Below are 26,451 nucleotides of genomic sequence, written 5' to 3'. Positions count from 1 at the left end.
AGGCCTCATCTGGAGTACTGCGTCCAGTTTTGGGCCCCACACTACAAGAAGGATGTGGAAAAATTGGAAAGAATCCAGCAGAGGGCAATAAAAATGATTAGGGGACTGGAACACATAACTTATGAGGAGAGGCTGAGGGAACTGGGATTATTTAGTCTGTGGAAGAGAAGAATGAGGGGGGATTTGACAGCTGCTTTCAACTACCTAAAAGGGGGTTCCAAAGAGGATGGATCTAGACTGTTCTCAGTGGTAGCAGATGACAGAACAAGGAGTATTGGTCTCAAGTTGCAGTGGGGGAGGTTTAGGTCGGATGTTAGGAAAAACTTTTTCACTAGGAGGGTGGTGAAGCACTGGAATGGGTTACCTAGGGAGGTAGTGGAATCGCCTTCCTTAGAAGTTTTTAAGGTCAGGCTTGACAAAGCCCTGGCTGGGATGATTTAGTTGGGGATTGGTCCTGCTTTGAGCAGGGGGTTGGACTAGATGATCTCCTGAGGTCCCTTCCAACCCTGATATTCTATTCTATGATTCTAAGTGAAGACGGCCATGTTGAAGAGCTTACCTCTCTTCCATCATAGACCAATTCCTAGTTCCACCAAGGTCCATGGGAGTTTTGCTGTTGATTTCATTGGGGTTATCATCGGGATCTAGACTTTCATTATTCATTATTATTATCATCATCATCATCATCATCATCATTAATCTGGGTGAATTCAATATACAACCAAGGCTCAGGACTTTGAATAATATATTATAGCACGTTGGCTGGAGGGTCTTACAACCCTTTGCATGCACTAGCTGATGTAGCTTTGACACGTCTCTGAGGCAGAGAGGTAGCATTAGTCCCATTTTACAGACGGGGAAGTTGAGGCTCTTAGGCGCCGTGGGGCGCCTCAGACCATAAGACAAGGCGGTGGCAGAGCGGGGACGAGAACCCCGGAGACCCGATTGCCGCATGGCTGTTTTGAGCACTAGGACTCCGCATCGCATCGCGCTGGGTGGCGGCGGCAGCAGCAGACGCTGGAAGCTGCAGGCCTGGCACCCAGCCCGCTCTAGGCGGGAACAGCCCCAGACAGCCCGCTCGGAAGTGAGCGCTGTCTCTTTAAAGCCAGGGCAGGTCACCTGACTGCGCACGTCACGCGGTGCCCCAAGCCAACATGGCTGCGCCCAGGGCAGGGCGGGCTGCGCCGAGCTGGCCTCTGGTGCTGGGCTTGGTGCTGTGCTCGGGGTCCGGGGCGGCCTCGAGCTCCTCCTCCTCCAGCGCGGCGGCCTCCAAGGGGACGTCCGGCTGTAGCGCGGGCCGGGGGAGCGGTGGGGAGGCGGCCGCGGCGGCCTGGAGGTATTCCCCGGAGGCCAATGCCCCAAGTCCGGCCGTGGGGCCGGGCACCCGCAAGGGGCCAGCTGCGCACAGTCAGGTGGGCGAGGCCTACAGCTGCCCATGGGGGGAGTGGAGGGGAACTCTGTGAGCCGGGGGGGGGGGGGGGGGAGAGCGAGGGGGAGGCCTGGGCTCCCAGGATTGTGGTTTGGGATGGCAAGTGCCTTGTAAATGGCTGAGTGCTCAAAGCAATTTCCATGATTCATTTATTTGACTTCTCGAGAACAGCAGTTTTTAGATATGAGTGCTCCTTCTTCATGTAAAACATATGGCCCGGTAGACCAAACTACATGATAGGCTGTCCAAACATTACAGCCTAGACTAGAATATGGGCCATTAATAACATTGGGGAATGGGTAACTAGACTTCCATAATGACAGGTTTCAGAGTAGCAACCGTGTTAGTCTGTATCCGTAAAAAGAACAGGCGTACTTTTGGCACCTTAGAGACTAACAAATTTATTGGAGCATGAGCTACAGCTCACTTCATCGGATGCATATAGTGGAAAATATAGTGGGGAGATTTTATATACATAGAAAGTTCTTCTGCAGTTTGTAAACGGTGTCACCGTCACCAGAGCAATGTAGCACACTATGTTCTTCACTTCATTGATATCAAATGGCATGATGTCAAGAACTTGTGTATGGCTTGAGGCAGTATTGATTTTGACTTAGCTGGGAAGTTTAGTGTAAACAGTCTGGGTAATGTGATGAGCTTAATGGAAATGTATATCAGGGAGTAGCAGCAGTCTAGAAAGCATTTAGATTAGAATGTTGTTCTGTGCTGAGATGTTAGAAAAGAGAACAGAAAAGTTAATGGCAATATGTATACTATGTGCCTTTGACTCAGCTGTAGTTGCTTTGTTCTAAATGCTTCCTAGCTGTTCCAGAAAAACGCAATGAAAGCTGACTAGTATGGGAGGCTAACAGTGTAAGAAGGAAGTTATTAAACAAGTTATTTAGTCTGGAGAGAAGCAATACATTCTAAAAATATGAAAGAAAACTCCTTTGTAGGTTATAATCAACTTGCAGAACTTCCTGTTAGGGATAATCGTGAGGTAGCTTTGCAAAATTTGGAAATATACTGTGTTCATATGAACACTTAGAACCAGATCCTCAGTTGCTGGAAACTAGCATAACTGTATTGATTTTAGAAGTACTATGCTGATTTATGCTAGCTGAGGATCTGATGATTAACATTTATGTTAGCTAGGTCAAAAAGGTCAAGTATCTGTCATAAGAATGGCCATACTGGGTCAGACCAATGGCCTATCTAGACAAGTATCCTGTCTTCTGACAATGGCCGGTACCAGATGCTTGAATGGGAATGATCAGAATAGGGCCATTATTTGAGTGATCCATCCCCTGTCATCCAGTCCTGGCTTCTGGCAGTCAGATGTTTAGGACACTCAAAGCATGGGGTTGCGTTCCTGACCATCTTGCTTGATAGCCTATCCTCCGTTAACTTATCTTTTTTGAACCTAGGTATACTTTTGGCCTTCACAACGTTCTCTGGCAATGAGTTCCACAGTTGACTGTTGTGTGGAAAAAGTATTTCCTTATGTTTATGTTAAACCTGCTGCCTATTAATTTAATTGCGTGACCCCTGGTTCTCGTGATATGCAAAGGGATAAATAATACTTCCTTATTCACTTTCTCCACCCCATTCATGATTTTGTAGACCTTTCCCTTAGTCTTCTCTCTTCTAAACTAAACAATCCCAGTTTTTTAATCTCTCCTCCTATGAAAGTTGTTCCCTATCCCTAATTATTTTTGTTGCCCTTCTCTGTACCTTTTCCAATATATCTTTTCTGAGATGGGGTGACCAGAACTGAAAGTAGTATTGAAGGTCAGGCCTATTATGGATTTATATAGTGGCATTATGATATTTTCTGTTGTCTTATCCTTTCTTAGTGGTTCTTAACATTCTGTTCGCTTTTCTGACTGCTGCTGCACATTGAGCAGATGTTTTCAGAGAACTATTCACAATGACTCCAAGATTTCTTTAGTAACGGCTAATTTAGACCTCCATCATTTTGTGTGTGTGTGTATATATATGTGTATATATATTTGGGATTGTTTTTCAATGTAGTTTACTTTGCATTTATCAACACTGAATTTCATCTGCCATTCTTGCCCTGTCACCCAGTTTTGTAAGATCCCTTTGTAACTCTTCACAGTCAGCTTTGGACTTAACTATCTTGAGTAGTTTTGTATCATATGCAGACTTTTTTCCACCTCACTGTTTATCCCCTTTTCCAAGTCACTTATGAAAATGTTGAGCAGCATTGGCCCCAGTACAGATTCTTGGGGGTCCCTACTTTTTCTCTCTTTGCACTGTGAAAATTGACCATATATTCCTACCCTTTGTGTCCTATTCCATAACTGATCCAGTTACTGATCCATGAGAGGACCTTCCCTCTTATCCCATGACTGCTTTCTTTGCTGAAGAGCCTTTGGTGTGGGACCTTGTGAAAGGCTTTCTGGAAGTGTACTAGATCACCCTTGTCCACATGTTTGTTAATGCCCCCACTACCCCTCAAGAATTCTAATAGATTGGTTCTAATTCTAACAGAAGCATGATTTCCCTTTACAAAAGCCATGTTCCTTTCAACAAATCGTGTTCATCTGTGTGTGTGATCATTTCTACTACAGTTTAAACCAATTTACCTGACGCTGAAGTTAGGCTTACTGGCCTGTAATTGCCAGGATCCCCTCTGGAGCCTCTTTTTTTAAAAATCTATATTACGTTAGCTGTCCTCCAGTCATCTGTTACAGAGGCTGATTTAAGCGATAGGTTACATGTTACAGTTAATTGTGCAATTTCATATTTGAGTTTCTTCAGAACTCTTGGGTGAATATTATCTGGTGACTTAGTACTGTTTAGTTTATCAATTTGTTCCCAAACCACCTCTGTTGACATCTTAGTTTGGGACAGATTTGTCACCTAAAAAGAATAGCTCAGATGTGGAAATCTCCTTCATATCCTTTGCAGTGAAGACTGATACAAAGAATTCATTTAGTTTCTCTGCAACAACCTTGTCTTCCTGGGGCGCTCTTTAAGCACCTTAACCTTCTGTGGCCACGCTGATTGTTTTGCAGGCTTCCTGCATGTGAGATACTTAAAAATGATTTTTTTGCAGTTTAGTTTTTGTGTTGTTAGTTGCTCTTCTGATTTCTTTTTTTTGGCCTGCCTAGTTATATTTTTACACTTGACTTGCCAGAGTTTGTGCCTTTCTATTTTCCTTAGCAGGATTTAACTTCCAATTTTTAAAGGCTGACTTTGCCTCTAACCACCTGCTTTATGTTCTTGTTTAACCAGGGTGACACTTTTTTTTTTTTGGTTCTCATGTTTTTGTGTGTGTATGTGGGGGGGGTATGTTTCATTTGAGCCTCTATTACAGTCTTTTTTTTTTTTTTTTTTTTTTTTTTTTTTTAAAAAAAAAAAAGCTTCCATGCAGCTTGAAGGCATTTCATTCTTGTGACTGTTCCTTTTAATATCTGTTTAACTAGCTTCCTAATTTTTGTTCCCCCATTTGAAGTTAAATGCTACTACAGTGAGGTTCTTTGGTTGCTATTACTGAGAGGTTCACCTGAATTCACCTCCTGGATCAGATCGTGTGCTTCACTTAGGACTGAATCAAGAATTGCCTCTCCTCTTGTGGGTTCCAGGACTAGCTGCTCCAAAAAACGTTAATTAATGGTGTCTAGAAATTTTATCTCTGCATCCTGTTCTGAGGTTATATCTACCAAGCTGATATGGCGATAGTTGAAAATTCCCATTATAATTGTCTTTTTTTTTCCTGTTTTTGTAGCCTTTCTCCTCTCCCTGAGCATTTTGCAATCACAGTCACTATTCTGGTCACGGTGGTCGGTAGTATATTCCTACAGCTATACTTGTACTAGTCAAGCATGGAATTTCTATCCATGGAGATTCTATGGTATAGTGTGATTCATTTAAGATTTTTATTATCTTTGTTTCTTTCAATATAGTGCCACTCCCACATCAGCATGATCTACTGTCATTCTTATATGTTGTGTATCCTGGTATTACTGTGACCCACTGATTGATTAATATCGTTCCACCAAGTTTCTGTTATACCTATTATATCAATAATCTCGTTTAACACTCAGCACTCAGGGTCACCATCTTAGTTTTTTAGACTTGGGTATATGTAACCTATACACCAGGTTATAAACTGATCAGTCCTCCCTCCCTCCCTCGCAGTTGCATAGCAGTAGTGCACAACTGACCAAGTGCCTAACAGCAGTGTTTCAGAGTCTCTGAAGCCTGATACATGGGCTGCAATAATGTACACACATGCACTCATCTTGCAACTGCATTTGTGCCTGCTGGGGGTCCTAGTGAAGCCAACAGAGCTCTAAGCAGAATGAGAGGTCACCCCATGAGATGGTAGTTGAAGAATCAGCACCTAGATCAACTAACAGCTTTAAGGAAGAACTGGGACATATTTAGCAGGAGTGACTGGAGAGTTCTGTCTCGCGGACTTACTTTCTTCAATAAAATTGAAGAAAAAATCCATTTAGAAACTTTGTGAGATGGTTTTTGCATTTCTTGAACTTCATTACTGAGAACATTTAGGCCTGGTCTACACTACGAGTTTGTCGAATTTAGAAGCGTTAAATTGAATTAACCTTGCACCCGTCCACACAACAAACCATTTTTGTCGACATAAAGGGCACTTAAAATCGATTTCTGTACTCCTCCCTGACAAGGGGATTAGCACCGAAATACACATCACCGTTTCGAATTAGGTTTAGTGTGGATGCAATTCGACAGTATTAACCTCCGGGAGCTATCCCTCAGTGCACCATTGTGACCGCTCTGGACAGCATTCTGAACTTGGATGCACTGGCCAGGTGTAAAGGAAAAGCCCGGGGAACTTTTGAATCTCATTTCCTGTTTGGCCAGGCAAGCTCATCAGCGTAGGTAACCATGCAATCCCAGAATCGAAAAAAAGCTCCAGCATGGACTGGATCGCTGTATGGGGAGATGAATCCGTGCTATCAGAACTATGTTCCAAAAAACGAAATGCCAAAACATTTCAAAAAATCTGAGGCCATGAGGGACGGAGGCTACAGCAGGGACACAATACAGTGCTGCGTGAAACTTAAGGAGCTCAGACAAGCGTACCAGAAAACCAAAGAATCAAATGGACTCTCCAAGACAGAGCCCCAAACATGCTGCTTCTACGCTGAGCTGCCCGCAATTCTAGGATGGGGTCGCCACCGCTACTCCACCCCTGTCCGTGGACTCCGATGATGGGGTACTCTCCACCATGTCTGAGGATTTTGCGGACGGGGAAGATGAGGAGGAGGACGAGCTTGAGGAGAGCACACAGCACAGCATTCTCCCTGACAGCTAGGATCTTTTTCTCACCCTGACTGAAATACTCTCCCAACCCAACGAAGCCGGAGAAGGGATCTCTGGTGAGTGTAGCTTTTAAAATATAATACATGTTTTAAAAGCAAGCGTTTTTTAATCGTTAATTTGCCCTGAGGACTTGGGATGCATTCGTGGCCAGTACAGCTACTGGAAAAGTCTGTTAACATGTCTGGGGATGGAGCAGAAATCCTCCAGGGACATCTCCATGAAGCTCTCCTGGAGGTACTCTAAAAGCCTTTGCAGAAGGTTTCTGGGGAGAGCAGCCTTATTCCATCCTCCATAGTAGGACACTTTACCATGCCATGCTAGTAGCAAGTAATCTGGTATCACTGCATGACAAAGCCTGGCAGCGCATGATCCCGGTGTTTGCTGGCATTCAAGCAACATCCATTCTTTATCTTTATCATCCTCAGGAGAGTGATATTGTTCATGGTAACCTGGTGAAATAGGGGAATTTAATTAAGGGGACATTCAGAGGTGGCTGTTCCTGCTGGGCTGTTTGCCTGTGGCTGAAAAGAAATCCTCCCCGCAGTTAGCCAAGCAATGTGGTGGTGGTGGGGGGGACATTGGCGCTGAGCTATTCGTGTTTGGCTAGTGGGGATCTTCCCTGATACCAGCCACACAGTGGGGTGAGGGGTAAAGTGATCATCCCAGAGAACTGGACAGTGGGGAGGTTAGTTTGGTTTATGCTGCTGCACGTTAACGCTAAAACTGCAGCACTAGATGGCCAACTCAATGGGCTTAGCTTGGTATGGGAAAGGAGGACACTGCTGTTATGAAGGTTGCAGAAGCCGAAAGAGTATGGCTTACCATGGCCTCCTGTAAGCCGAATTCTGTTGCCCGACACTGCGTGTGTGTGATCTCTCACACCAAAGCCACAGACACTCAATATAAGATGCAAATGCGATTTTGTACTAAAATCACATGTGCTATGTAATGTGAATAGTGTCGTTCACCGTGAAAGAGTATAGCCATTGTTCTGTAAAATGTATCTTTTAAAATATTTCACATCCTCTTTTTCTTCTCACAGCTGCAAATGTTTCAAGTCTCCCTTCTCCGTCCCAATTGCTTTCTCAGATAAGGTAGCAAAAAAAACGCACACGTGATGAAATGTTCTCTGAGCTCAGGCAGTCGTCCGGCACTGACGGAGCTCAGCAGACTGTGTGGAGGGACACAATACAGGAAAGCGGCCAATGAAGGTGAGGACAGGAGGGACGATCGAGATGAGAGGTGGTGGCAGGAAGATCAGAGGAAGCAGGATGCAATGCTGGGGCTACTGTGGGATCAAACGGACATGCTCCAGCGTCTGGTGGAGGTTCAGGAATGACAGCAGGATCACAGACTGCTGCTGCAGCCCCTGTTTAACCGCCTTCCCTCCTCCCCAAGTTCCATAGCCTCCTCACCCAGATGCCCAAGAACGCAGAGGGGGAGGCTGCGGGTATCCAACCACTCCACCCCAATGGACAGCCCAAGCAACAGAAGGCTGTCATTCAACAAGTTTTGAAGTGGCCTTTTCCTTCCCTCTTATCCTCCTCCCACATGCCACCAGTGCTACCTTGTGAGTTATCTCCCTATTTTTATAATCAATTAATAAAGAATACATGTTTTTTAAATGATAGTGACTTTATTTCCTTTGCAAGCAAGCTGTGATCGAAGGGAGGAGGGCGGGTGGTTTACAGGGAATTGGAGTCAACTAAGTAGGGCGGGTTTTCATCAAGGAGAAACAACAGAAGTGTCACACGGTACCCTGGCCAGTCATGAAACTGGTTTTCAAAGCTTCTCTGATGCGCAGCGCTTTCTGCTGTGCTCTTCTAATCGCCCTGGTGTCTGGCTGTGTGTATTCAGCAGCCAGACGATTTGCATCAACCTCCCATCCCACCATAAACATCTCATCCTTGCTCTCACAGAGATTGTGGAGCCACAGCAAGCAGCAATAACAATGGGAATATTGATTTTGCTGAGGTCTGAGCAAGTCAGTAAACTGCGCCAGCGACCCTTTAAACGTCCAAATGCACACTCTACCACCATTCTGCACTTGCTCAGCCTATAGTTGAACAGCTCCTGACTACTGTCCAGGGTGCCTATATACGGCTTCATGAGCCAGGGCATTAAGGGGTAGGCTGGGTCCCCAAGGACAACTATAGCCATTTCAACATCCCCAACAGTTATTTTCTGGTCTGGGAGGTAAATCCCTTCCTGCAGCCATTTAAACAGACCAGAGTTCCTGAAGACGCGAGTGTTATGAACCTTTCCCGGCCATCCCACGTTGATGTTGGTGAAACGTCCCTTGTGATCCACCCGTGCTTGCAGCACCATTGAAACGTATCCTTTGCGGTTTATGTACTGGCTGCCCTGTTGGTCCGGTCCCAAGATAGGGATATGGATTCCATCTATAGCTCCACCACAGTTAGGGAATCCCATTGCAGCAAAGCCATCTAGTATGACCAGCACATTTCCCAGAGTCACTACCTTTGATAGCAGCAGCTCAATGATTGCGTTGGCTACTTGCATCACAGCAACCCCCACAGTAGATTTGCCCATTCCAACTTGATTCCCGATTGACCGGTAGTTGTCTTGCATTGCAAGCTTCCACAGGGATAGTGGCACTCGCTTGTGAACTGTGATGGCTGCTCTCATCTTGGTATTCTTGCCCTTCAAAGCAGGGGAAACCAAGTCACAAAGTTTCCTGAAAGTGCCCTTATGCATGCAAAAGTTTCGGAGCCATCTAAACCCGCAACACTATGCGGTCCCACCAGTTTGTGCTTGTTTCCCAGGCCCAGAATTGGCATTCCACGGCATCAACCTACCCCATTAACACCATGATCTCCAAATTGCCAGGGACCACAATTTTAGAGAAATCTCTGTCCATGTCCTTATCACTCTTGTCACCACACTGCCATTGCCTCCTCGCCTAGTTTTTCAGGTTCTGGTTCTGCATAAACTGCATGATAATGCGCAAGGTGTTTACAATGGTCATTACTGTTGCGGTGAGCTGAACTGGCTTCATGCTAGCCGTGCTATGGCATCTGCTCAGGCAATCCAGGAAAAAAGGTGCAAAATGATGGTTTCCCATTGTTTTCATGGAGGGAGGGTTGACTGATATTTACCCATAACCACCGTGACAAATTTTTGGTCCCATCAGGCATCAGCAGCTCAGCCCAGAATTCCAGTGGGCAGCGGGAACTGTGGGATAGCTACCCACAGTGCACCGCTCGGAATGTCAACACTTGCCATGGTTCTGTGGACGCACACCACCGAATTAATGTGCTTAGTGTGGACGCATGCACTCGACTTTACAATCTGTTTCCAAAAATTGACTTCTGTAAAGTTGGAGTAATTTCATAGTGTAGACAAGGCCTTACTTGAAAATATGAACTTAAATTAGTTTCCTTTTCAGTTGTCAGGTGTGCAATGAACTAGGATCTGTAGTTTGTGACTATGTACGAATGGTTAAGTCGCACATTCAGGTGAGGAATAAATAGCAGGAGAAGAGGACCGCTTGAGCAATCCCAGTCCTTATGAAAATGAAAAACTTCAGTATGAGTGACATCTTTCAGAGATTCCCACGTGGAGGCACTAGATTGAAGATGCATGTTCTCAACAAAGCACTACATTTTATATAATTGTGTTCTCTGTTCTGCTGCTCAAATATGCACTTGTTCTGGCAAGACCTTCCTATGGAACACTGGGATGTGCCAGTTGATGTGTAATGCCTTGTCTTTGGCAGGCACGTTCCCATGCCTTCCCTGGAATGGGATTGGGAACGTGCTTGCCAATGACTTACGTGGAATGGAATTGGATCAGTTTGCTTAAATACCAGTAGGTTGGTTTCTGCTATTGAAGTTGATGATTCCCTAGTGTAAGGCTGTAGTTATGGTTCTGAAGGATTATCATGTTTTCAGTACGAGTGTAGCCCTGCTTCTACACTCTGGCATAGACCAGGGATGATAATGTAACATCAGTGGAGTTACATCACTGTGTAACTGGTGTAATGGAGCTGAGAAGTAGGCCCTGTTTGTCTGTACACAATCCCTTCAGTCTTATCATGCCGTTAAACTTTTAATTTTGTCCCCAAGTCCTTTGTATTTTGTTGTTTATTGAGAGATGGGGCATAGAACTGAACACATTATTCCCCGTGAGGGGACACAGTACTATTTGTTATCTGATTATTTTTATTTACTCTTCTCAGTTATAATTTCACTGATTAGTTATCCATAATAAAGGCTAAGTAAAACAGGAAACGGTAATGCCAAAAGAATAATCATTTGCCAAGTAGAGGTTCTCAAATCCTGTTGGGAAAACATGATTTTCTATATTAGAAAAAAAGACCTGATATTCCTACAACTGTTGGAAAGCCTGTTACAGTAAAGGGAGACTAAAAGATACAGTTATATTAACATACAGTGGTTTTAATGAATTTGGAAAGGACTCTCTACCTTAAGACTTATCTATTTTAGTCCTGGATTACTCCACCCTTGATCATTATTCATTGCAATTTAAAAGCTTTAGCTTCATCAAAATAAACTGTTAGCTTCTTCTTATCTGCTGTCATTTTAAGTTTTGTTAGAAAGAACTATGGCAGCTATGCCTAAACTTGAGGTTTTTAATCAATTGGTATCTACTTCTTTCTGCTCATCTCTATAGCTCTCACTATGGAACAAAAAATGTAAATTTAAATGTGTGACAAAGTTCCTGCTCTACCTTGGTGGGTCTTGTGCTTATTGGTGGATTTGCTTGCCTTGGAGCTTCATGGCAGCTCTCAGCTTGGCCATTTTTCTGAACCCATAGTCCAGGTCGACTCCTCCTGTGTCTAACCAGCAGTTGGGAGGATTTGGGGGGAACTCAGGCCCGCCCTCTACTCCGGATTCCAGCCCAGGGCCCTGTGGAATGCAGCTGTCTAGAATGCCTCCTGGAACAGCTGTGCGACAGCTACAACGCCCTGGGCTACTTCCCCATGGCCTCCTCCCAACACCTTCTTTATCCTCACGACAGGACCTTCCTCCTGGTGTCTGATAATGCTTGTACACCTCAGTCCTCCAACAGTCCACGTTCTCTCACTCAGCTCCTAGTGCCTCTTGCTCCCAGCTCCTCAAACACACCACAAACTGAAGTGAGCTCCTTTTTAAACCCAGGTGCCCTGATTAGCCTGCCTTAATTGATTCTAGGAGCTTCTCGATTAGAACACCTGCAGCCAATCAGCCTGTCTGTCTTAATTGTCTCCAGAAGGTTCCTGATTGTTCTGGAACCTTCCCTGTTACCTTACCCAGGGAAAAGGGATCTACTTAGCCTGGGGCTAATATATCTGCCTTCTATTACTCTCCTATAGCCATCTGGCCTGACCCTGTCACATATCCCACCCCTCTGCTCAACACTATGGGGTTGGGCAACTTGGGACGTCAGGCAGTGTACTCGTGACAAGCCCTCTGCATTGCCATGGTGGCTTCCAGCCCGGTGTTGTATGGTGAATTGGAAAGGTTGTAGGGAGAGGAACCATCTGGTCATCCTTGCGTTCTTCTCTTTATTTCGCTGCATCCACTGGAGGGGTGCATGGTTGGTCACAAGGGTAAACCGTCGTCCCAGAAGGTAATAACGTAGAGTTTCCATGGCCCATTTCACAGCTAGGCACTCTCTTTCAACCACAGCATACTTCTGCTCTCTCGGGAGGAGTTTCCTGCTGAGGTAGAGGATTGGGTGTTCTTCATCTCCGACCATCTGCAATAGGACAGCTCCCAATCCTACTTCAGATGCATCTGTTTGTAAAATGAATTCTTTGTTGAAGTCTGGGGCTATAAGCACGGGGTTACTGCAGAGAGGTGTCTGTAGATCCATGAATGCTTTCCCTGCAACATCTGTCCACTTCACCATGTCTGGACCCTGGGCTTTTATTAGGTCTGTCAGGGGACTTGCTCTGGTAGCAAAATGGGGAATAAATCGTCAGTAGTACCCCACCACACCCAGGAATGCTCGGACTTGCTTTTTCCGATTCGGCCGGGGCCAATTTTGGATAGCTTCTAGTTTGTTTAGTTGGGGCTTGACCATGCCCCTTCCTACAATGTAGCCAAGGTATTTAGCCTCAGCTAGCCCTATAGCCGGGTTGGCTGTGAGGCCAGCCTGTCTTAGCATGTCTAGAACCACTTCTACCTTTCCTAAGTGGGTTTCCCAGTCGGGGATGTAATAATCACATCATCCAGGTATGCCACTGCATAACTGGTATGAGGCTGTAGGAGCTTGTCCATAAGACGCTGGAAGGTGGCAGGTGCCCCATGCGGTCCAAAAGGAAGAACAGTATATTGAAACAGACCCTCTGGTGTAGAGAATGCTGTCTTTTCTTTCGCATTTTTGGCAAGGGGAATCTGCCAGTATCCCTTTGTTAAATCAAGGATAGTCAAAAATCGGGCATTGCCCAGGTGGTCAACTAACTCATCGATACGGGATATGGGGTATGCATCGAATTTGGATATCTCATTCAGCCAGTGAAAGTCATTACAAAAACTAGAGGTGCCATCGGGTTTGGGCACCAACACAGTCAGGCTTGACCACTGACTGTGGGACTCTTCGGTGACTCCCAGCTCCAACATCCTTTTTACCTTTGCCTTGATCTCCTCCGTTTTTGCCGCTAGGACCCGATAGGGCCGTAAAGTTACCGTTGCCCCAGGGTCTGTGATAATGTGGTGATATGCTTCGGTGGTCCGGCCTTGTTTGGTTGAAAACGTGTCCTGATATCGGTTGATCATCTTAGTTACCTCCTTCTTCTGGTTTGGTGTCAGATCAGTGGATATCCTGATCTGCTCCTGCATATTATTTCCCTGGATCGGAGTCTCTTGGGCCACTACATACGCCTCTCGTTGGTGCCAAGGCTTTAAGAGGTTAATCTGATAAATTTTGTTCTTGTTTACGGCGTCCTGGCTGCCGCACCTTGTAGGTTTCTTCCCCCATCGGTTCAACCACCTCATAGGGCCCGTGCCATTGGGCCAAAAGCTTGCTTTCTGCTGTGGGTACCAACACCATCACCCGATCCCCTGGTTGGAACTGTTGGACTTTTGCCTGGCGATTTGTAATGGGTTGGCTGGGCCTCCTGCGCCTTTTCCAAATGTTCCCGTACAATAGGGGTGACCCATTCTTGCATCTGCAACACGGATTATATTTATATTTCAATTATATATTCAATTATATTTCTCCCCTCATTGGGTTCCTCTTCCCAGATTTCTTTTGCAATATCTAGTATGCCATGGGGGTGGCGTCTGTATAATAATTCAAAGGGGGAAAACCCACTTGAGGCCTGAGGTACCTCCTGGATTGCAAACATAAGGTGGGATAGTAGGGTGTCCCAATCCTTCCCATCTTGACTTACCACTTTCCTTATCATTGCCTGGAGGGTTTGGTTAAACCTTTCGACCAGCCCATCGGTCTGCGGATGATACCCTGAGAACTTCAGTCTATGTATATGGAGCAGCGTACAGAGGTCCTTCATTAGCTTCGACATAAATGGGGTACCTTGGTCTGTTAATATCTCCTTTGGTAGCCTCACTTGGGCAAAGATCCCCACCAACTTTTTAGCTATTGTTTTAAAGGCGTGTTCCGCAGGGGGATGGCTTCTGGGTAGCGAATAGCATAATCCAGAATGACAAGTATATATTGGTGGCCCTGGGCTGTCTTCTCCAGGGGTCCCACTAGATCCATGGCTATTCGCTCGAAGGGGACCTCTATGATGGGAAGGGGTACTAAAGGTGCCTTCAAGAGGGGACAGGGACTGTGCAGCTGACACTCCAGGCAGGATGCACAGTACCTCCACACTTCTTCATGTACTTCGGGCCAGAAGAATCGTTGCAGGACCCATGCCAGGGTCTTCTCTACCCCCAAATTCCCCCCAAAAAGATGACTATGGGCCAGACTTAATACAGCATTCTGGTGTTTTTGAGGTACTAGGATCTGCTATACCTTCTGCCCCTGTACTGGTGCAACCTGGTATAAGAGATTCTTCTTCATTATGAAGTAGGGTCCTGGTCCCTGGGTTTTCCCTTCCATGGGGACCCCATTTATTTCGGTCACCTCCTTCCTAATGTTGTCGTACCTTGGGTCTTCAGCCTGGTCCCGTCCAAAATTTCCTCTCCCGGGGCTAATCTGCCCGAGATCTAGGGGGCCAGTCTCTTTTGCCTCTACTGGTTCAGAGGTGTTAGGGGGTGAGTCAGACTCGGGTGTTATGGGGTATGCATTGAATTTGGATATCTCATTCAGCCAGCAAAAGTCATTACAAAACCTAGTAGTGCACCATTTTTGCACCATTTATGTGCATAGATCACTTGGCCAGAAGACAAATATTGGTACATGCTGTACTCAGTGCAGTCAACTAGACGCTCCTCACCCTGATTGATCTGCTGCTGGACTTCTGCCTCCGTAGTTAAACTTGGGTGTTTCCTCACCTTGGTGAAACTAAGTTCAATCTTCATTTTGAAGTTAGAAGCTAAGATTTTCATTTGTTAGATGAACAGTGTTCTTGAATCCATTAACTAATTTTAGGAACTTGTTTCCTTTCAGTGCTGAACACTTCCACACTCACTATCAGTCAGTGCTTCTTGGTTCAAATGGGTGCAAAGAGGCCACTTGTCACTTTGACACTATCACTTGCAATCAAAAGATGATTGTATTCCAAAACAGCAGTTTGTTTGAGCCATAAAATGGGTGGTGGTGTCGTAATTAGAATGTATACTCCAAAAGTCCTATGTTGGGCCCTGGACTTGAATGACATGGTAGAAGCCTGTGGTGCATAGATAGGTGAGTGCCTGCATGACATACGAATGTTGGGTTCAAAAGGAAGGCTTTTAAAGGCCACATTGATAACAGGGCATCTATCAGAATTCTTTAGATTGTGGGATGACGTGATCATTGAGCTGGAAAGTTTTTCGTGTACTGATAACTGACTAGCAAGCTCAAAAATCTGTGACTCCCAAGCCTTCTCAGAGCACTTATTTTAGCTTCAGTGAGTCAGCAAGAGATTAGAATGTAGGCAGTTATATAGCTCTGATCCGTGTCTCGTTGATGCATTCTTTAAAAGTCCCCAGGAAACTTAGGAGTAACTTCTTATCAGGAAACCCACTTGCAGTGAGACAAGTGCAGAAACCCAGACTGCTGTTGAGTTGAAGATGATTCATAAGCATTTAGACTCCTTTCTTTAAGATCAACTTCAAATTTAGTCAGTTTAAAAAAAATAACAGCCAGCTGAAAAGTAATTTCAGGTGGTCTATCGGCCTTGAGTTCCCTTTGCCTACTGTGTGGTTTCACAACCACTTCTGGCTGTCTCGTAAAAGATGGTAAATGTTGCTGTGAAGGAACCCCAACAAAAGTGGAAATCTACTGTAGAGAAGGGAAACAGTGAAACTGGCTGGACACAGTGCTGTTAAATGAACAAAGTAAACTTAAAAAAAAAAATAAAATTGAGAAATGGGAATTGGACAGGGAACATAAACTCCTCCATTGCCCACTTACTGTGTCCAAATGGTTATACCTGATAGCATCATTGTAAGATAACAGTACAAGACTAGAACTCTGCAGAAATGGAAGACTACCGATTCTCAATGTTCTCAGCTTCATGGTGCATCAACATGGAAGCCCAGGTAAGCTTCTGTCTGAGAAGGATATCCATGGACATTACAGGTGAAAGCCAACTTGATGGCTTCCTTTATATGTTTGTTTTACAGTAACAATTACCCTTGTAATGTAGGTCATACTGCAGGATGGATATCCTAACAAAGGCCACAGCTGCTGTTGGGTATTTATTCTGCAGTGAAGTGTCAGTGTAGCGAAGCGATGACTCACCGGTGCACAGCCTCCTGCTGGTCATCTCAGGAATTAGCTCTTTCCAGCCCAGAGCACCCTCTGCAGGCCAGTGTCTCGCCTGCTGCTGGCCCCATGTCCCTTCTGGGCCCCGGTGCCCCTTTACCTTGGGGTCCTGCCCCCTGATAGTGCCCCTACACCCTGGGTCTCCCCTCCCAGGGGAACCCCCAACCCTCTATCCCCACCTTGCCTCAGTGGCTACTGCCAGTTATCCTTTAGGCCCCACTCACTGGGGCAGACTGCAGTCTGTCATGGCCACTCATCATTGGTGAGGGGGCTTTGGACCTGCTGCCTTTGCCTAACCCCGGGCTGCCCCTTTGTAACCACAGCACCTTTTTTGGCCTTTGAAGAGGCCCGCAGCCTGGGGATTTGCCAGGCTGGAGCTCCCCAGCTCCTCCTCCCTTTCCTCAGCACTGTTCTGTCCCAAGTACCCTTCTCCCAGGCAGCCAGGTCCTTCTCTCTCAAGAGAGAGCCTGCCTGAGCTCCTGGCTCACAGCCCTTTTATAGGGCCAGCTGTGGCTTAGTTGGGGCATAGCCCCAGCTATGGCTGCTTCCCCAATCATCCTATCCTTTTCTCTCAGCCCCAACCCTCTCCAAGGGCTGGCTTTTAACCACTTCTGAGCTGGAGCGGGGTGATGGCCCCACCTACAGTCTATTCGTTTTCGTAAATAATAAGAACCGTTTAAAATGAGAAGCAGAAAGTTAAGTACTTTAAGTCCATATTAGGCCTAATTTATATTGATGGGTACTGTGGAGAAAGGTTCTTTGCATCTTAACTGAATAACTCCCCATATTTAAAATCCAATGGACTTTTCTCCATTTTACTGTAGTTCTAACTCAGCCACTCAAGAAGTGTGGCTTATGTATACAGATCTCAGGAACTCTCTCTGAGAAAGGGCATCTATATCCCTTGCCCTCTTAGACTTCAAAGAGTTATCAATCATGAGGGAATCAAAACTGCTCTCTGCTTGTTTCAAGAAGATGCATCCCCTGCTAGATTCTGTTGTGTTGGCTCTGCTAGTTTAGGTTTTTTGGGTCCGGTTCTGCAGTTGCTTTTCCCATTGAACTCCTGTTAAGTCCAATGCGAGTTCTGCATGAGTGGTCACAGGATGGGGCCCAAGTCTTTCTTGATCACTTTCAGATGTAATGAAAACAAGGCTTGTATTCCGGACTGGGTGGGAAGGTGAGTATTGTGCAAGTCAGCCCTCAGCAAATCCACTCATCTACTTATGTCATGGGAGTTAATTGTGGAGGGGAATGGTGCTTAGAAGCAGTGAGGGAGCTAAGGAAGCCTCTCTTGATGTGCTTAGGAACATCTCTGCGGGAGGAAGGAGGCAATCTTCTTCCCCAGACCCTGCATACAGGCTGACAAGTAAGGTAACTTTTTTTGTTTAGTGACCTGTTATCAACGGCTGATGCCAACTGTCCTAGTTAGTTTTGCCATTGGGTTATAAAATTGAGCTGCAACTCCCTATTCCAGCCCAGATTTCTTACTGAGGCATCACCACCACTGATGTGTATTGAAAAACATCCAGGGGCACCTTCGGATTTAAACCTGCCTCTACAGATCTAACTGGCTACTGCTTGAATCCACTCCTTCTCCAACAGGGTGGATCAAAATTGAGTAAAAAAAAACAAACAAACCAACCTTAAAGAGGACTTCTTAAATTTAAATTAAATACATTTTTCTTTTTAAAAATAAGCTGTTTAAAATGTGACATTATGATAAAATGTGTTACTGTAATCTATTAATCATTAAAATAAAGAAAGCTGCTAACATTTTCATGAGTTAAAGGATGCTTTTTAATGTGCACACAGGATTTTGGAAAAACATCTTTAACTCTTGAGGCAATTTAGGTTTCATAAATATGTCACAATTCCTATACTGCATTGAGTATCTGCAATAAGAATCCCCATCACTGGAGATTTTAGGAACAGGTTGGACCAATATCTGTCAGGGATGGTCTAGGTTTTCTTGGTCCTGCCTCAGTGCAGGGGGCTGAATTTCACCTCGAGCCAGCCCTACATTTCTATGATTATTTCCAGTGAATGTTGGTATTTACATTATTCCGAATATCAGTACTTTAAGTTTCTGTTATGCAGAAAACTTTTACTGTTTCAGTTTAACCTAGCAGGTGCAGAGAGAATGTTTTCTTCATGTGAACTAGTTGATAGGCGAACCTTGGAAAAGCAGGAAAGCTTGTTTTCCTTGTCCAGTCTATGAATATAAACCAAGGGGAGAAGATGGGATCTACCAATGCTAAAAACTTGAACATGGGGCCAGATTTTAAAAGGTGAATGGGAGCTGACATCAGTGGGAGTTAGGCACTTAACTGACCTACACGCTCTTGAAAATTCCACTGAGTACCTATCTGCATCTTTTAGGTGTCTAAATATTTTGGACAGTCTGGTCCATGGTGACCAGAAACCATCCATCAGTACACTAACAACCATTAATACTGTCTTTGGTTATAATACATGAGTTTTAAATCAAAACATGTTTTGATAATTTCCTCCCTCTATATCCAAGATATTTAAGTTTTTTTTAATTGAATTAATAAAAAAAACTAATTAAAAATGCTGGTTTTGTGCATTTGTAATATAATTTCAGTTTCTATCCAAATGCAGCTTGACACAAATCATGAGTAAAAATAATCACCTAGCAGATTGAAAAAATGCACCATTCACCATTTTCTAATGCAATAAAGTAAAAAATTAAGAATCTGAATAAATGTATGTTGAGCCACATAACTGCATCTATAAATGTGTATAGATAAGTTTATCCTGCCGGTTAGCAAAAAGTACTTTTAGTGTAAAGGTCATATTTAGTTATTACAGTCACTAAGAAAATCTTTCTTTAGGAAAATAACTTTAAAAGTACAAATGCAAAATAAGATTAAAATCTGATTTAAATCAAGGTTCCTTTTGTATTGATTGAAATCATGATTACAATTAGTGATTTAAATCAATTCACCCTGTTCTCCAGTCCCATCACTTAATAATGTCTTGGATGCAACTAGGGTTTGTATGATGAGGTGCATGTATCCCACACTAGAGCAAATCAGGGGGTTACCTCACTTCAGAGGGTCTTACCTCCCTGGCAACCCATGTCGCTGGCCAGCTGGAGCAAAAGAGCCCTCGCCCTGAACTCAACAAGGCAGGTATTTGAACAGGAAAAGGAAGGGTTTGGTGGCTCTTAGAGTCCTTTTTTCCTTCCCTCTTTCTTGTTTCATCCCCATGGGGAACGGAGCCAAGAGCCTGCCAGAGTCAGGTGGCAGGGTGCTGGTGGAAGAACTGTGGGAACAGCCTGCTTTTCATTTGCTGAGGATTGCATGCTGCTTGAAGGGTCTTTTGGGTGAGACTATCTGATCTCTTGTCAGTTTGTTGGTAGGGACTGACTGAAGCCTGCTGGGGGTTTAGCAGTGGACTCTTTGCAGTGACACACATGTAGGGGAAGCCTGGGTGTGTCTTCCCTAAAAACAGGCTGAAGCCATAAAGAGACATTATAACTTGAGATAGAGTTGTGGCTTTCCTTCATGGCATTGTTTCTTTACTTCCCGAGCCTGATGCTACAGCTCCAGACCAGCCTTGCACAGTGTGGAATATTAATTCATTGTAAGTTTACCGTATACCTTTTGATGCAATGTTGAGATGCAGGTGCTGTCTCTACCTTAGGCAGTGATGGAATGCTGTACTTATCAGTTCATAAATAAAATCCCATATACACTTAGTATGCGAACAGGTAGGCTGTGCTTTGTCCTCAAAAGAACACTTTGCAGCTTCATAATCTCCATGCTGTCCATCTACATGTCAAGTTTTCTCTCTGCACCAGATTGAAAAATCAGGATTCTTCCTTTTGCAGTGAGCAAAATGCAATTTTCATTGATTGCTTCTTAATACTTCACATGCAAAAAGGAGGCACAGTGACAGTGGCATCCTTCTCTCTCATCTGGAGATAGGTCTGGATCTAAGCAGTGGTCTGAAATCCCTGGGGACTCTGTGGGAGTGGGGTAGATTGGAACTGCACTTTTCATCTTGGAGACCATCTCAACTTACTTTACTTTTAAACCTAGAACCTTCCAGATATTATAATTGTTAATTACTGAACTATATTCTAGTCATGAAGAAAGTGTTGTTCAAGGCGGTGTTGATCCTTGTTTCCCAGTCTATGATGGAAAAACAATGGCAAACTCTCTTTAACTTAAAAATGGCTGCAGTTGTTTTCAGTCCTATCTCTTTCCATTGCAGATGGCCCTTATTCCAACAGGAATGTTCACAATGGGTACTGATGAACCTGAAATACAGCAAGATGGGGAATGGCCTGCTAGAAGAGTCCATGTTAGCCAGTTCTATATGGATCGGTATGAGGTCAGCAATGCAGAGTTTGAGAAATTTGTAAATGCCACTGGCTATGTTACAGAGGTAAGAGAAAAGCTACTGTGGGATTAGCTGTCAGAGTACCCTTCTGGGAAATTCAGGCTCAACTCTTTTCCCAAAGGAGGCCACATTCTATGTTTTGCTTGTAGATTTACAGGCCCTAGAAACAAATATATTCTATCCAAATTGGTGGCAAGTTTAAACAATTTTTGCTTTTAACCTCTTCTAGATGGGAAAGGATCCCACAAAAGGGGCTGTTGACACCTTGCAAATGCCTTTTACACAGTATTTGGTTGGTTTAACTGAGAAAATAATCTTAAACTGAATGGACCACAGACAGCACATGCTGAAGACCTTGGCCCAAACTCATGCCTGATGTGCTTTCAGTGGCATTAGACTAGTTATGAATATGGTGTGTTGTATTTCCAGCAGGGCTCTAGGTATTTGAATTCAGGCAGGCTTTCTTTAGGAAAAGCAGTGTAGACTGAGTTTGGGTGATAGACATCTGGTTATAATGATGTGTCTTGGTGTAGTTGGGCTGATGTAACAAGACAACCCCCCAATGTATATGTTCTGTGCTGGTGCAGGTTACCCTAGCAAGACTTGCCACTACAAACCCTGCTTTTACTGGTGCTGCTCGTCAGCACGGGTTAGGACCAGTGCAGCTATGCCAGTAGGTATCCTTGGTATCGACAGGCCCTGATTGAGATTGCTAAATGCATGCTTTTAACAAACCACCTTAATGTGTCTAGGGAGGAGTTTAAGACACAGTACTCCAGACAGTGAGACAGCTGGAGAAACTGCAGGCTGGCCAAACATGGCTGCTTTCTAGCAATCTGGGCAATACAAGGTATCCATTCCTCTTCTGAGAAACAGTAACCCACTCTAGAGGCCCAGATCTTTTCTGTTAGTTCAGAAGCTGTGATGACATGCCTGGTGTGCTTTCTGTAATACAAGTAAGCCATCTAGCCAAAATCAAGTTATCAGTAACTATTCAGGCTTGAGAGGAGGCCCGCTCTTGGAAGCAGAATTTTATTGATAAACTGATTTGGATGACGAGAATCCCTTCACCCTTCTTGCATAAAGTTCAGGCAGAGGGCTGTTCTTATATCAGTGGAACCAATTTGTACTCATTGAGCTGTTGGCTCAGTAATTGAGGTAAAGTCACTTAATCCACTTAAGTTTGAACACAGGCTCTTCATTGCAAACAGCTTCTGGAATATGCCTTACACTCCAATGCCCATTGTATTATTATCTTGTGGGATGAAATCTATTTCTGGCTCTACTTGATGATTTCAAATGGAATGGTTAGATGTTCCACTCAACACCCTGGCACAAGGCCACTTTGTACATGGGATTTGGAAAAATATATTCAGAGCTAGAATAAACAGCACTGAGTCTACAGGTTCTTGAGAAGCAGCCGAGCTGTTGTCTGTAAAAAAAACATTTGTCTGCATAACTGATTTTTCTCGGGTAAACATAATACTAGCTTAATGAGTTTTTCTTCTCCAGCAAAAGGCTAACTTGGTCTCCAGTATAGCCAGTAGTGATTATTTTCTGTAGCTTTCTGTTTATGCACAGGGTGCAATCTTCAGTTGCTCATAAATCCTGTTAAAAATAACTTTTTTTTCAACAAGCTAAGGAACTAGTCCTCAGTGAAGACCCCTGTCAAGATCAAACTTCAGGCACTCTAGTTTGAGCCCTGTCCCTGGAAAAAGTGGCTGGAAATTCTTCAGATGGGAAAGGGATGGAGGGAGGAAAAGAGATTTTTTTTTCTCCCTTCCTTGTTGCTAAGTCAAATGGCTGAAGGGATTTTGTCCAAACTCTGCACAATCTGGATTTTGAGTGGTGAATGTACAGGAATCTTCAGTCCCAAAATTGACTCTTTCAGAAAGTTATTAGAATGTGGAAACAAGATTACAATGGTTTGCAACCTTGACTACAGTGGGCACAGCTGGGTGGCCTGTTTTGATAAACTCCAGCAATGAAGTAGAAAGACAGTCGTTTTTAACCTGTTTTGGTTTTAACCAATAACCTGTTTTGACTCTCCTCATAAACCAACCCAGGTATTAAAATACTTTTTGCTGTGCTGATGCACCTCATGTATTGTGAGTTAGCGAAATGGCTAATCACTGTTGTTTTTCCTTCTGAAAATGAGGTAGCATTGTAGAATGTTAAGATAAATGGATTAAATTTAATAGTCCTCTGGGTTTTGTGCCAACACCTTAGTATGTGGAGCCAGTGAGCATTGAAAACGAGTAAACTATGCCACTTAATTATTTTTGTATGACTTCCAAAGTAAAGGAAGATTAATGGAATAGATTCCTTACTATTAATATTATGTACATTGCAGTATTGCTTTTTAAAAGCAAATCAGGACAATTAAAAAGCTTTCCAATTAATAGATGTAGAAATGGTTGCAGGACTTCTTAGAGCTGTCATCTGTTTCACTAATTCAGTCGGTCTGCACTTTATATCAGTGACTGTTAAAGAACAACTATATCCCTGGGTAATTTGGCCTTTCATCCACTGTACTTCTGCTCAGTATATTGTTTGCTTTAAAGCAAACTCAGAATTCCTATTGGAAAGAATTAATTTAAGTCTATTATCTCCTTAATGGTCCCACTTGATGCTTTCTTATGCTGGCATTTTAGGGGTAAAACACTTCCAATGGACTCCTACAATCTGCTTGAATTCAGTATATATATTTTTTTCCTTCTAGGCGGAGAAGTTTGGAGACTCCTTTGTATTTGAGGGTATGTTGAGCAAACAAGTGAAGACTGAAATCCAGCAAGCAGTGAGTAATGTGGTTTACAACTGGTAGAGAGCCTGACTAGTGACCACAAAGAAGGATGCTTTAAGACTTGAGGCAATAGTATTAAGCTGTGCTGTGTATCCTAATCCATTTACAAGAATATTGGGATCTGCCATGAGGATTTGGATTTCAGTAAGACAAAGAGGAGAATAATAGGCTTTGAGGGTTAGGTAGTACGGAGGGTTAGTGTGCTACTCTGTCACCTCCAGTGACCTGAGCTTCAAACTGGGAATAAGTGATTCCTTAAAAATGCATGTGGCTTGGTCTCCAGTTCCACTGCCCCCAGTGCTCTGATCAATACAAGCATAAGAGTGTAATAAATATTGACTTGACAAGATTATTAGTTGTATTGTGGCTGTCTCTAGGAGCCCAGTTGTGGAGTAGGACCCCATGTGCAAGACATTGTACAAAGAACAGAAAGGTAGTCCTTACCCAAAGTGCTTGTAGTCTAATATATTACAGTACTTGCCCACGCTTTCCTGGCTCAAGCCCCATTTATCAGAAATAAAGTGGATTGGAGAGAAGCCTAAAGTTACTGATTGAAGGGAATGGTTAAAAATTAATCCACATACTTAAAATAGGCCTTCCTGTGACAAAGGGCCTTTCTCTAGATTATAGGTCATAGAGGAATATGCGCTAGTCAGTGGGACTGACGATGGGAATTCTTGTGTTTTGTTCCTAGATCTGCTGTGAATAAATCAGTCCACCTGTAAAAAGGATAATACCTACCATCAGGTGTTGTAAGGGTTATCTCATGTCTAAAAAGTGTGTGGCAATCCTCTGGAGATGATCAAGTGGTGGTCAGTGAATTTAAAACATAACTAGCACCTTTTAAAAAAATAAAATAAAATCAAGGACGCCCTAAAAATGAGCAATATAGAACTTAGCAATGTGGGCTTTCTCTGCAGAAACAAAACCCTTCTACAAATGGCTTGCTTCCCCTCTCCCCCCCCACCCCCTCAAAAGAGAGGCATATTACTGCAGTGTTCTGGTGCTATATAGATGATTGCAACCTTTCCTCTCTCTGCTTAAGGTGGAGCAGTTTTCCCCCTTAGCAGCATAGCACTAAGAGGAGCAGCAGAGTATTAAATTTCGCTTAAACATCTGCATAGGGTACCACGTGAGAGGGTTTTAGATCTTTATTTTGGCAGACTGTTGAAGACACATGATTTGGTATTTTAACACTTAACCTTCACAAAAGTGATTCATCTTACAAAGTGCATAGTGTGCTTTTAGGGGAAAATGCTATGCCCAGGAGCAAGGACCTTGTACAGAGCACTACAGAAATGGTAACATGAGGTAAAATTAACACTGCACACTTTTACTTGCCGTATGAAGAAACAAAACCTATAAATGAAAAGGAAGGGAAGAGCTTATGAGGCTTTTCAGCTACAGTTTGAAAACTCATGGCAGATGTGAATCTGATGGGTTGCAAATGGCATAACAGCAGTTTGTTCCATCATTCTTGAAACTGAAGGATAGCCTAAGCTTTTTGTTGTTAACTAAAACAAGGAAAGAAATATGATTGGAGTAAGGCTGTTAGGCGTATTGTAATGCAGTGCCAGAGCTTGGGGATTGTGGGGTATTAGACCATATTGAATTTTAATAAAGTTTAAAAAAACCCAAAACACCTAAAGCTTCCAGTACATAAGTAATGATGTGTGCAGATGCTGAAGGTGGAAGAAATACAGTCACTGGATCACAGTTAGGATCGCTTATATGCCTGGGAATATAAAATCTGGCAGGCAATGTTCCAGAGTTGTGTGCAATCCACACTGGCCTTCTGGTGCTGTGCTGCAGAAATCTACAAAGCAGGTTGTGGTTAAGCAAACCAACCTCATTCTGTAGTATTTTAAAGTGAGTGCTTTTGTAGCCTAGCTGTAGTCTTTTGTATAAACAAATACTGTGTATCTGGGAGCCACTTGCCTTGATGTTGTATCCAAACTGTCGAGTATTGGCCATAATGCTAATAGCAGCAGAGTTGTGCTGAAGAGTTGGCATGGAGCCCAAACTGGTCCTCTCTGCTGCTTCCCCACATGGATTTTCCGTATTTGGTTAGAGTAACTTTTAGAGGACTTTCCTTTTGTTTTTCAGTATTTATTATTAGGATGTCTTCTAAGTCACTGGCATGCGGAACATCCTCGGGTTAGGCATGGAAAAAGATATTGTGCTGATTACATTGGCAAGCTGCCCAGGGGAGCAGTGACTGGCCTTCCTTGTGGTTTGGCATTTTTTAAGCCGCTGTTAATAGTTTAGACAAAAGTATACCCTTAAAATGTGTGGGATCTAGAAAATAAAAAGTGGAAAAGCAACTTTTGATCTTCTCTTCCCCCCCCACAACCTTCAAATCATCTGCATAGTAGGGAATCCAGCTTTAAACAGGTGATTTTCATTTGTGTGATCAGGATTTATCGATTTCCATAAAGGAGACTATAGTAGCAGTGATATTGACTTATTATTAATATGACAGTGACACCCTTCCAAGATCAGGGCCCCGTTGTGCTAGATTCTGCTCCAATACAAGTGAGAGACTGTCCCTGCTCCAGGAGCAAAAGTGAGAGAGGGAACAATTACAGACAGATGACTTGTGGGTTATACAGTGGGTCAGTGGTAGAGTCGGGAATAGAACCCAGGTCTCTTAAGTTCCAGT

General features: G+C 43.8%; 1 protein-coding gene across 8 annotated transcripts in view; it reads left to right on the top strand.

Moving 5' to 3' along the window:
- The first annotated feature begins 1,135 nt into the window (after nt 1-1,135).
- The window catches only part of SUMF1 (sulfatase modifying factor 1), a 78,772-nt gene continuing 53,456 nt past the window's right edge, over nt 1,136-26,451 (top strand). For 6 of the 8 annotated variants that reach the window (XR_006283010.1, XM_038408937.2, XM_038408936.2 and 3 more), the window contains exons 1-3: nt 1,136-1,412; nt 20,858-21,031; nt 23,709-23,783. Coding sequence is in view for 7 of the 8 variants with exons in the window: in XM_038408937.2 (XP_038264865.1) it covers nt 1,155-1,412; nt 20,858-21,031; nt 23,709-23,783 (507 nt within the window). In the remaining variant the exon portion in view is untranslated. The remainder of the gene's footprint in view (nt 1,413-20,857; nt 21,032-23,708; nt 23,784-26,451) is intronic. The other 2 variants (XM_043519902.1, XM_043519900.1) reach the window with 1 other exon arrangement.

This window comes from Dermochelys coriacea, chromosome 7 (genome assembly GCF_009764565.3).
Source record: "Dermochelys coriacea isolate rDerCor1 chromosome 7, rDerCor1.pri.v4, whole genome shotgun sequence".
NCBI lineage: Eukaryota > Metazoa > Chordata > Testudines > Dermochelyidae > Dermochelys > Dermochelys coriacea.
Note: the sequence above shows the minus strand (reverse complement) of the source record. Positions and strands in the feature narration are given on the sequence as shown.